At 33.4% G+C, this 12,467-nt stretch overlaps 1 protein-coding gene across 1 annotated transcript; it reads right to left on the reverse strand.

The window, feature by feature from the left end:
- Window positions 1-6,563: 6,563 nt before the first annotated feature.
- LOC131079872 (probable disease resistance protein At4g33300) lies at window positions 6,564-11,531 on the reverse strand. Its single transcript, XM_058017911.2, has 5 exons — window positions 11,312-11,531; window positions 10,784-11,193; window positions 8,726-9,081; window positions 8,435-8,646; window positions 6,564-7,587 (listed from the first exon to the last, which is right to left on the reverse strand). The coding sequence occupies exons 1-5, from the start codon at window positions 11,529-11,531 to the stop codon at window positions 6,770-6,772; spliced, it is 2,016 nt and encodes a 671-aa protein (XP_057873894.2). The 3' UTR covers window positions 6,564-6,769.
- Window positions 11,532-12,467: the final 936 nt, after the last annotated feature.

Genomic DNA, 12,467 nt, shown 5'->3' on the forward strand with positions numbered 1-12,467 from the left:
TTGTTTTTGGTTAGGTTTAGGCTTTATGGTTTTTTGTGACCCGAAGATTTTATTACAGGTTATGGGAGCCTGGGAAAACCCTTCATGTTGGTTGAGGGTGCTTGAAAAAGACCTCGTTCTTTTTTTTTTGAATTCTATTATTTTCTAACTTAGATCCTCTACTTGGGCCATCCTATTTTGTAATGTTTTACACTTGATGTTTGGTCAGTGTTTGGTTGATTATGGCTACTGTGAATTTTTGTTTAAGTTTTGTGCAGTCTTTGGGTTTTGGGCTTTGGATGCTTGTAAGTCCAAAAGGTTTTAGGTCCTTCCTAAAACCTACTATTCGCTACGAGGTACTCTAGTCCATTACTTGATGGTAGTTCTCTATATTTGAGGGTTTTAGGGCCCCTTGAAAACCTATTTTATCCTAATAAAAAACTATAACTCCAAGTTGAGAATTCACATCTTATCATATTATTTTTAATTAGATTCACAAAGGAATATGTGTATCAGGTTGTATATGTCCAATGACAAATCCCCTAGCTCAGATAAATTACAACAAGTGAAGAACATTAGAAGGTCTATTTGGAATCTTTCTATGAGAATTTTTAAGGAAATATGAATAGTAAGGGAATATAATTTTTTTTTTACTTAAAGATAGTAACCTATATGAGTTACACAAGTGTTGGTTGATTACCTTACTAAATATGTCATAAATACTATTATGAATGTTCTATCTCTATATCTAGGGCCATTAATTACCTAGTTAGATTTTCAAAAGTAAACTTACTCTATTGAGTTTTTGCACATCCTTCACAACATTATTTCTCTCTAGGAAGTGATGGAATGAGCTAGATATCTTAAAAACCTAAAATGTTTCTTAAAATTTACTTCACTAATTCTTACATCCACATTGAATATCACTTCATTATTGCCATACTTTGGGATCATAGCTTTAAGATTAACTTTATTCTTTCTATTTTAATACTATAAATTGATTTGTGAACTTGTACTATCATTAATATTCAATTATCCAAACCTTTTACCAAATATTTCCTTTAGGTCCTATACTTTACATGTTTGGCTGTATTTTTTTCTATGCAATCTCAATAATCCTTGTGAAATATATAGCCTCACCCAATACATCTAATTATTGGTTTATAGGAACCATTTTATGAGTATTTTATTATTCTTTTTTTCCATGGAGAATGATCTCAAATTCTACATTCTTGACCATGACATATTCTACCAAGCCTCTAACTATTAGCATTGTGCTATCATTGACATTAACCGGTATAGGATGGCACCCGATATGAGAGATTGATGAGCAATGTTGTCATTTTTGTATACTGTAAATGGTGTCATTGATGTTAACTAGTATAACAAGTGGTCGATATAGCATGTCACCGGTAAGGAGAGGATGTCAATTGGTAAGTGATGTGTTGATAGTGTATGGTTGCCAGATGGAAACCATCTGACAAGTGAGCAAGCAGGGTGAGGTAATGCAGAAGTGCAAAGCCAGTATACAGTTGGATGTTAATTTGCAAGACTCCCACCGGATGAAAAGAAGATTGACAATGAATGTGCCAAATCGAATCATGTGTGCCTAATTGAATATGTATATGCTCGATGTTAACTAAGACATGTCAGTGCAATTTCGGAAGAAGAATGAGATGTCAAGGACTCACTCCTACTAATAAGTGGAGCTTATCCCCAACCTACATAGAATGCACTATAACTCTCAAGGATAAGTTAGCCAAGAAGTTGAAGGCAGGAGATTGGTGGCTCACACTAGATCTACCGATGAATCACAAAGATGCCTCAAGTGCATGAAATCAAAGATATGCATTGCATCGACATAGAAGGTATGATGGGTTAATGGGACAAATGAAGAGTGACGAGTTTGTCACTTAGACAAATGAGTCTGCCACCTTGACAAACCGGTTAAGAGAAGAACCAGACAAATGGTGAAGAAGGAAAAAGGTTGAGCAATTGTAGACAGAGGATGTTGCTATAATGTAGATGAAGTTTGGTGCCACTGGTGTGCATGGTATTTTATCAGTATACATGTAGAAGATACTATCGGTATAAATGTCAATAGGTAAGATGGAAAAGTGCAAATGCAAAATGCTCCCATCTGTTGAAGATGCGCATAAGCTAGGTTGGTAGGTGTGATGAATGATGAAGGTGTTCCATCGGAAGAGAAGCAAAGTACAAGGGTGAAGATAGACTGATTAGGGTAAAACCAAGAGGTAAAAGTACAAAGTTGTGTCACACTTTTATAAAGGAAATGATCAATGCTGATTCAACTTTTTAAATTAAATCAATAGAAAGTGAAATATATGTTTTTAATTTTGAAATGATGTAAACTAATAAAATTTATATTCTTTTGTCTATTTTATGTTTGTAATTTTAACAAAAATAAAAATAAAAATTTGAATGTTGTTTTTATAAAGTAAGCACTACAATTTAGTTGTTAATAAAATGCTAAAATTAAAGTTACAAAATATGCCACAATTTATTTAGTAAATTTTACATTTTTTTCTTCAATTGTTTTTTGTATATTGATAACTTGAAAATTTAGTGCATGGATATATTTTTTACTATTTTTTATAAATATATATTTTTTAATAAATTTGAAAAGTTGCATGTGCTGAAATATAGCTCTTTCCCATTGCTGCCACCATTTTTCTGCATTATTTATCCAAATTAGAAAAGAATTATATCATCTTGACATAGATTATTTTCTCTACTGCATCATATTTTAAAAAAAAAAATTAAATAAATTTTAATATTTTTCCTTCACAAGATAATCAACCTTATATTTTAGTGTTGATGACCTACATTCAATAAAAAGAAAATATAAAATATAAAAAATATTTAAATATTAAAAGATTTATATTTTGGAAAATTTACTTATAGATCTATAAAAGGTTATTGTTACATTTCAAAAAAAATATTATTTATAAGAGTAGGAGTTGTGAAACATTGAGTTTTTTTTTGTTATTTTTAAATTTTTTTGGTAATTAGACCCAAAGTGGTATAAAATATACATTTACTAAACATTTCCAATTGGAAAATTTATGGCCCATATATAACTTAGCTATAATGAATCTATATAGACCATATGTTTGACTAAAATTATTTTTTTAGTTAGAATTACCTAAATTCACTTGTGCTAATAAGTTGGCCTGAAACATGACATAGATTTGTGCTTTTACCCCGGTAGGGTTTGTAAATCGATAGATGAACCCAGTATTGTGATCATCGGTGATCCCTTCTGAATCGACATATAGGTCTAGCTGAGTTGGATATCAAATATGATGCCACGTGAAGTTGATGTAGAAAGTATGTAGAAGGTCAGGGAAGTGTCTCATGATGAGGTAGATGGTGGTAGGTCAACATAAATATCGACTAAGGATATCACGGGATATGTTGTAGTGATTTGCGGCTTGATGAAGAATGAAGATCTGTGTGATTCTACGACCAAGGAAGGATATCCAGTTGCAGATCTAACCTGGAGAAGGAAATTAAAGGATCATTCAATATGATTGACATAAGTAGGTCAAGGAATAGAGCCATGTTTGCTAAACGTAGAAAACCTATATTGGAAGCCACATGATTGGTGGAGCTTGATTTATTTGTTGCACATGTTCGATCTCTGGAAAGAGATCTGATAAGATTTGGTTTGCCTTGAGTTCGATGAAGAAACCCTAGCACACCATAAGTTTGTATGTCATTTTGGTGGGAAAGAAATAGTATAAACATGCAGATCAAAGACCAGATCTATGTCGCTACTAGATGAGAGAGTGAAGAAGTGAAGTAAATTATTTAGTCAAGTGCTCAACATCGCTCAGATAAGAGACTGAGTGTGCAAGTGAGAATCAAGTTGAAGAGTTCAACTGACGAGAGTGAGGCAACCGCTAGAAGGGTTTAGCAGAGGTTTAACCGATAAGGCTAGAGAAATCAATAAACTACAAGAGTTCATCATTGAAGACAATCGGTAGTGGTAGAATTTGTAGAGAGGTAGGTGAGAGTGAGGGCTTGAAAAGATCTAGTTTGCAGGAAACAGAGAAGGGATAAATCGATAAGTAGAGGAACTAGAAGGAAGAGTTTAGTCTGACATCTGATCCGAAAAGAAGAACCAGTCTATAAGAAGGAGTAGGTGAGAAGAAGAGAGGAGAGGACTAAGAATCGACAGAAAGTAGAGTAGAGGGTAACCGATAGAGAAGGGTAAACCGGTAGAGAGATTATTCATAAGTAGTTGTAGAACTTATTTGTAACTGAGCTATCACTTTTGTATTGATTTGATGTTATCATTTGTGATCAGTGAGTTGGAGCTCAGTGTAGGGGTTGGTGCTCCTTTGGGTTGTAGCCCATAAATCAGTTAGGGGTTGGTTCTCCTTGGGTTGGTGCCCTAAATATTGTAATCAGATTTTTATTGTGAGGCTGGATTGGAGCAAAAGGTCTCCAACAACATTGCTCAGTGAGGTTTTTCCCCACTATGGGTTTTCCTTATATAACCAGTGTTATGTGATGTGCCCCTTTTGTGTGGTTGCATTGTGTTATCTTCCCTTATCTTATTAGTAGGTAAAACTGGTATAAGGAACCAATAGGTGCACCTTAGGATAAAGAAGGTAAAGTTTGGAAACCACTGATTCACCCCCACTCTTTGTGGCATCTTGTGTCCAACACTAACTCCTATATTCAATAGTGAAAAACGTAATGCTATAGGAAACTTTATATTTACAATCTTGTGCATTTGTACTCTTTTGTTTGGATATATATTAATCATTTCTGATTTTTTCATTTCTACACACTCACTTCACTCTTCAATGTGTTCTTCCTATCTTTAGTCAGTTCTCATTATCTATAACTACAACAAAATCTCTTGGATTATTAAGTTATTTTGAATTCATTTTCAAACTAAAAGTTTGATATTGGAAAAGAAAATTATAAGTTTTGACTCTCGTTTGGCCTCTTATTTATATGCAATTATCTTCCTTATATAATGGTGTTTGACAAATATAATATATATAATGATTTACTAGTACCTCAAATATCCTTCTATATGTTAACCTCAAAACATCATTACTTTTTGAATACCCATAGTAGATATAGTTTCAAAGTAACTATGTAATTAAAGTCACCCATCACAGCTGTATTACATGGTGTGGGCTTACATAAACTCACTTGAGTTATATTAGTGGAACCTACAATAGCTAATAATTTTACCTAATGGAAAAAAAGACTTGCAATAATGTCTAGTGTTTGGATAGTTTCTTAACTTGCAACATTTAACAACTTTCAATGATTATGCAAAGTGAAGTAAGAAAAATCTTGGGACTATAGGTGGTTTGTGACCCCATTATCAATTATTACAAGGATTGAGATGTGATTTATGACAAGCTAAATCTACATAAAAAGTACAACACTTTTAAGTTAATTATTACAATTAAGATAGTTTACCTAAAATAGTATTGAAATATAAGGGAAAAAACTAAGCTTATGTGAATTCCACCATCACACCCATACATACTAGTGATCTTGTATCTAGGAAAGTATTGTTTTTTAATAGATATTAACTTTTAACTATTAATATTTTTAAATCATTAAGGTTTTCTCAATGGTTTTAAGGTCATTCTAGATGGTACTACCACTAGAGTTGGTATGCACTATATTTACATTGCTTTCCTTGCTTCCTCTATTGTTGTTGGCTTCTAAGTGAGCATTAGGTTTCCATTACTTATTTACGAAGTGGTGATTTGATTAACAAAAATTCTAGTAACATGAAAAATAATTGATCTATATTTCTCAAAAATATTGCTAGCTTACTTCATTTAGGAGAGCTATATGGAAGACTAACATTTAAGAAACCCTTTAACTCGAGAATCAAATAATGATTTATAGCTCAACCTTTAACAAAATTATGCATGAGTATATTGGTTCTACATTTTGTTTTTAGCTTCTATTTATAGCAAAATGTTGATGTAGTGAAATGATAGTAAATAAATACTCTAGTTTAACACACTCTAAGGTTTGTATTTCTTTCATGCATTTTGGTTTTATGAGTAATATTGATACCCGACTAATAGTAAGTAATCTAGGTTGTAGAAATATAGAGACCTCTCTTATTGGATTGATATTAATACACTATTCATATATTTATTCTCTTAATTAATTAATTTTCTTAATGGAGAGTTATTCGTGATTATCTTTGAGTAAGATTCTTTGCTTCGATGACTTATCCTCACATGCGCAATCCCGTGGTTGTGTATTGTGCGGGAATTGAACGCTTAGGCGTTTATTCATTTTGAGAGTTCTTTCATTATATACGACGCATAAAGGTTATGCTTATGCTTTTCAGATTTCTTCTATATCAGGCGTTTCAAGCTCTTGGATTTTCTTGTCGGACGATAAACGTTTCTCATAAGACTTGCAACGAGTAGCAAATTTGTGCGTACAACCGACTGAAAACGCAAGTGATCTTTATTTAAATTAATCACTCTTCATTGTTATTACTTGTAGACACCCTAAATAACAGACAAAAATATAATTGCACCGAAGAAACCTCCAACAAATTTACAAGAAAATCACTTCCTGGCTTTATTCGAAACAAAGAAATGCATTTGGATGGAGAATAAGTTGGTCTGCACGCATAATACAGTAAATAGTTCTTACTATCCTAAAAAGCGACGAATATTGATCATAACCATAGGCTAAAAACATATAAGGGTACTTGTAAAGTTACTTGGAAATTATGCTTCCCGCTGAAAGTAAAAAGAAGTTAATCATCGAGCCACTCCAAACTAGAGTGTGCTTCAACAATTTCAACCCTAAGCTCTGGAATAGAAATGTTCTTTGCCCGCAACCATTGTTTCCCAATCTTCTCGTCACAGATAACAAGCTTGAGGGAAGTGAGTTCACAAACAGCTCTTGGTAAACTCATCAAACGAGAACAGTCTCTCATATCAAAATCTGTCAATTTCTTTAGTTGCCCAATCTCCTCTGGAAGTCCTCTTAGCCCCTCACACGATGAAATGTCTAGACATTCCAACCGTTCGAGTTTTCCAATTGATGCTGGAAGCTCTTTCAGGCCTGGTAAAGCTGATAACCTTAACATTCTCAGAGAGTTCATATTTCCAAGGTCATAAGGTAACATCTTAAGCAGATGACAGTTGCTAATAGACCATATCTGAGCAGAGGGCATATAACAGAAACTAAGGGGCACCTCTTCCAAGCTGCTGCAGTGATCAAGGTTAAAATCTCGCAGCTTGATACTGTTGAATGTGGATACATATTCAAACCCCTCGCATAAGCTTAAACATAGCTTCTCTAAGCTCGTTATTTCTTTGCTTTCTTTTAGAACAGGGGATGCAATCAAACTCTCCAAGCGGACGCTCTTGAGTTGAGTTAGTGAAGACAGCACATCTAGACCTTTTACTGTTGCCCTCTTTGTCCCATAATTGAATACCATGAGAAATTTTAGCTTTTTCATAGACTTCAGAAATGGAGGAAGAGAGTACTCATTTGAAGTAAAGAATAACAAGAGAGCCTCTGTCTCAGGTAAATTCATCTGAAACCAGTGATTTGCCTCCATAGGACCTACATGAATAAATCAGAAAGGAAATCGAATTATATCATTATGCATGATGGTTATGAATGCTAGTTTTATGGGTTTAACTTTCGTCATTTACATGTTGATTCCAGAAAAGATGTCAGACTAAATTAGTGCTCAATGTTACACTATGATTCAGAACAATAATGTTTCATAATCCTTATAGTGAGATAGTATGATCAAAGCACCCAATACATCCAAAATTTTGAATAGTTGTCATAGCCAATTTAATCTACACAATCTACACATAACAAGTGATTAGAATAACAAAATATTATTATTACAATGTTTTAAAGGGAAATAAGTTAGATCATATAGATGTTGGTATCTCTATCTTTATATGGTGAATTAGAACAATTTGAGTAAGCATATCTATAAATCAGATCTGACTGACTTGAATAAGCATACATATAAATCGGTTCAGACTAACTTGAGTAAGCATACATATAAACATGATCTAATCTGTCAAAGCCATTCAGTAACTGAACCTATTTCCAACATAGACTAATTTGAGTAAGCATACATATAAACGAGATCTAATCTGTCAAAGCCATACAGATACTGAAAGTATCCCTAGTACACCTTTAAAATTTTTGAACATTGATCAATGATTTTTATATCGTATATCATCATCCTCACAAATTATGCTTAATCAACGGAACTGAAACCCTTGGACCATACTATTAAATTTTCACATAAAATAAAAATAGATTGATACATATGATGACTAAATTGTGGAAAGTAATGATTTAAATATTAAATCGCTAATATTTCAGAGAAATTTTGAACTAAAGGTGGGAATTAAATTAGGAAGAGAGTTTTGGAATATCCTACCTGTCTGAATGGACAACAGTTGAACATCACATGCTCTATGATTAAGCATCTCCCACTTTTCTGGCAAGCTAACCTCTTTCCTAGGCATTAAAAACCTCTTCCTGTGGGCTACACCGTCTTGGCAACCCAAATGGAGGGCCAATTCTCGCATTACAGCGTGTTGAGAAAAGTACAGCTCCGAGGGACTTCCATATGAGATTGCTACTCTGCTCCTGATAAGTCGTACTACGTCAACTTATAGATTAAAAATGAGATAAAAACCACTCAACATCTAAAAGGAAAGAGAATTACCTTGGAGTTCCAGTCAAATTCAACAGGTTTCTGTTTGCAAAATCTGATAAGACGGAAAAAGCATCATGCCACTGCAGCTTCCGCACATAAACCCATATGTCCAAAACTGCATCAGCGCTAATTTTCCTGTCCTCTGGAAATAAACCTAAGTCTAGGAAGCATTCCCTGGCTACCTCATTTAAGGAATCGATACTGATCTCCAACAATTTAATTAGCCCTTTCTTGTGATAATCTGATATGGATTCTCCTCTGGAAATCTGATCCTTTGCTCTCTCCCAAACGTCATGTGGTTCCCCACGCAAACAGCTTCCAATCACCTTTAGAGCAAGTGGCAGGCCGCCACATCCTGCTTGCACCTGCAATCGAAGAAACGTAAAACATTTTTGTCAGAAGAGCAGTTTGAAGGAAGTAAAAGCTCTTTTATGTAATTGAAGCCTAACTTCAAAATTATTTAGAATTCTAGTTCTCGACCAATATCAAAGTAGGTCTATCTAATTTTTACTCGAAAGAAAGATTTTTAAAGTTGTTTAGTCACTATGCATAATTAAGTGTTTTAATCCCACTCAATCATTCCTTATATTGATCAAGCTCAGTGTCCAGCGTACGTCGATAAAATCAAATTCCCCACGAAAAATCCCTAGAAATGAGACAAAATTGTTTTAATCCCACTCAATCATTCCTTATATTGATAAAGCTCAGTGTCCAGCGTACGTCGATAAAATCAAATTCCCCACGAAAAATCCCTCGAAATGAAACAAAATAAAGTATCCCATATTTCTCGAATATAGAAAGATTATTTCATGAAACTTTCCTTATCTATTATTCTTTCTTGCTAAAGTCTCCTACCTTTCTCTTCCACCATTCATATTCTTCATTGTGGCAGACAAGACAGACAATAACTTATTACTCACGAAGCACGACACAAGTGCTTCAAGAGCAATTTTATATAGAAAAAGACAGGTTCCAAACTTGTTCTACGCTACAATTATAGTCCGCAAATTGTTATTGTATATACAATATTCATTCGTTAGTCGGTCATACCATAATGATATGTACGTATCTGTTTGAAGTTTCTCTTCCTTCATTCAGAGTTATTTTGAAGCTCAGCAGCAGAGATGTCTCACTGAATACTTGATGTATTGAATTATGAATTTTCCAACCAAAGAAATTACAAATACCATCTCAATCTACCATTTCTAATATTTTTGTTTAATTCAGAGGAATAAAAAGATCGTAAATTATTGTGAGCTATTGCTTGTGTTAAAATTTTATTGTATTCTTTTAAAATAGTTAATAGTTGGTCATTGTATTGTAGATTTACTAACAGTAATTTTTATTGATGAAAGCAGGTTGTAGTGTAGTAAGAAAAAGTAAATATGTGAAGAGTTATATTGGTCAAATCTTATATAGAATGATTTTGAAAAAAATATATAAATATATAATTCTTAGACAACAAAACTATTGATATATGTATCTATTGATTATCTAACAGTACCTTTTTACCACAAAATAACAAGGAAAAAATGGCATTTGTGGACTGTGAAAATGTGAGAAAACTGTAATATCTTGTAAACGATTGAAAAAACTACCAATAATGCAGATTGTTCTTTCCTTGATAATTGTTTACCAGAGAAGTAGTAAGTCTGATACACTCTCTCTTCTTCTTCATTTTTATTTCTTTTAAGCCTTACTCAAAGAGAAAACATGTGTGTAGTTTTTATCTTATTAATTCAAATGTTTATGATAGTATAAATTATAAAATATAGTTTCAAAATCATAAACTTTTGACTAAATAAAATAGAAAAATTGAATTAAATTGTTTCCAAATTTCAACTTAGTTGAATCAATGTGTAAATGAAGAAATGAGTAAAATGAATCCCATATCTAGTAATGAACTTTAACAACCGAATGTTAGTTTTGCTTAACTTACTTCTGTCTCCCAAAGACAAACAATCGAGCAGTTTTGTGCTTCGTGTATTCTTTCTTTCCATTTATTTCAAAAGATGAATATTAGATTATTAGAGAATAAAAGCAATCAGTGGAGCATAAAAAGTATACCTCCTTTACAAGCTTAGCTTCTACACTGCTTGGAATTGATGTCCGTCCAAAGGCCCAGAAACAGAAAAGTGATAGTGCATCCTCTGGGCACAACAATGGCAACTGATACAGTCTAGTAGTCTGGGTTGTGGGGATATTAGAACTGTCTCTGGTTGTTACAACAGTTTTGTATCCCTGCCCTTCGAATAACAAAATTTCCAAATTTACTTTAGACCAAACATCATCCAAAATCACAAGAGTTGACTTGGGTTGACTCAAAATAAATTGCTGCAGCTGCTTGTGTTCATCTTCCAAATTCTGAAATTCTGGTTTCTTCCTTCCACTAATCTTCTCCCACATAGTCTCTAAAATTCCTATCAAGTTTGGTGACTGTGACACGGTGATGAACACCACATTTTCGTTGAAGTATCCTGCTCCATGAAAACAAAAATTTGATTTAGATTAAGTACGTTAGCACGAAACATCAGATATAATAAAACCTAAACCAGAGGGCAATACCGACAGCTATTAGAGAGATGGAAATTATACCTTTGATTTGAGGATCATTGCAGAGAGCCAATGCCAGAGTAGTTTTCCCTCCACCCCCAATGGATTGCACGGCAATAACTGATACATCTTTATGTAACAACAGTCCCTTCAATTCTCCAAAACATTTCTCCAGCCCCACATAAAACTGAGGTTTCCCACTAACACCATATGCGCTATCGTCCACCATTTCACAACTGTCAGTGGAACGAACAAAAGCCATTTTGTGTTCTTACAAATGATTAGCTTATTCTGCAATATAAAACTTCAAACAGCGTGGTCTTAAGCTTCTACTTCTTACAAAATTTCTTATATTTCTTGTCATTCTAAGGCTATGAGACATTGCCTTTTTATAGCCTTTGCATAACTTGTGAGACGCGTCATGAAACAATCGTATCGGATTCCTGAAATTTATAATGAAAGCAATACGAAGAGGTGAGGATATCGGCTTAAGAATCAAATTCCATGAAGCCATGATTTTGCCCTAGAATCAAATTACAGTCACGATGCATCTCCTTTTGACTAGAAAGGACTTACTGAGGACAATGGTCGTTGCATCGCGGAACACTCTTGTTGGCATAATCGCAAGTTCCGTGCAAGAGGGTTTTCTCTTGATGCAAAGAGATTGCAAAAGAATAATATTTTGTCTTTCCAAGTTGGTGGGTTTGTTTAGTGAAGTTGCTTGGTATGTGCTGCTAGGAAGATCACTAGGAGGTTCTGTCACTTAATATATTGTTATAGAAAACTTGTTTCTGTAAATTTTATGAATTGTTCTTAGTTTTTTCTTATTATAAATAATAGTTAAATGGTGTTAGTTGCATATCTATGTCAAATTGTATTTATTTTGTTAAAATGATTTAGTATAGATAAATGACGCAGTTTGTTTGTAATTGAACTTTTTATTCAATCTTTCATACATCATCCTTTACTTATATTTCTACATATTCAATCATTATAATCAACATCTAAATGCAGGTGAATATAATCAACATCTAAATGCAGGTTTATATGCATTTAACATTTGACATTTATTAATTCTACTGTTTGTCTCAACCACATATATTGGTTAAGCCAATTTTGCAACATATAGATTGGAGGATGAGAATCACAAGAATCCTTCTACAAAAAAATAATTTGTCCACAACTTTATTTTGATTCT

Source organism: Cryptomeria japonica, chromosome 4, assembly GCF_030272615.1.
Source record: "Cryptomeria japonica chromosome 4, Sugi_1.0, whole genome shotgun sequence".
Classification (NCBI taxonomy): domain Eukaryota; kingdom Viridiplantae; phylum Streptophyta; class Pinopsida; order Cupressales; family Cupressaceae; genus Cryptomeria; species Cryptomeria japonica.

Coding starts and splice junctions, on each gene's coding strand:
- LOC131079872 (XM_058017911.2), bottom strand. CDS start 11,531: ATGGCTTTTGTTCGTTCCACTGACAGTTGTGAAATGGTGGACGATAGC. Junction 9,082..10,783: donor AAGCTAAGCTTGTAAAGGAG/GTATACTTTTTA, acceptor CTTCGATTGCAG/GTGCAAGCAGGATGTGGCGG. Junction 8,647..8,725: donor AATTTGACTGGAACTCCAAG/GTAATTCTCTTT, acceptor ACGACTTATCAG/GAGCAGAGTAGCAATCTCAT.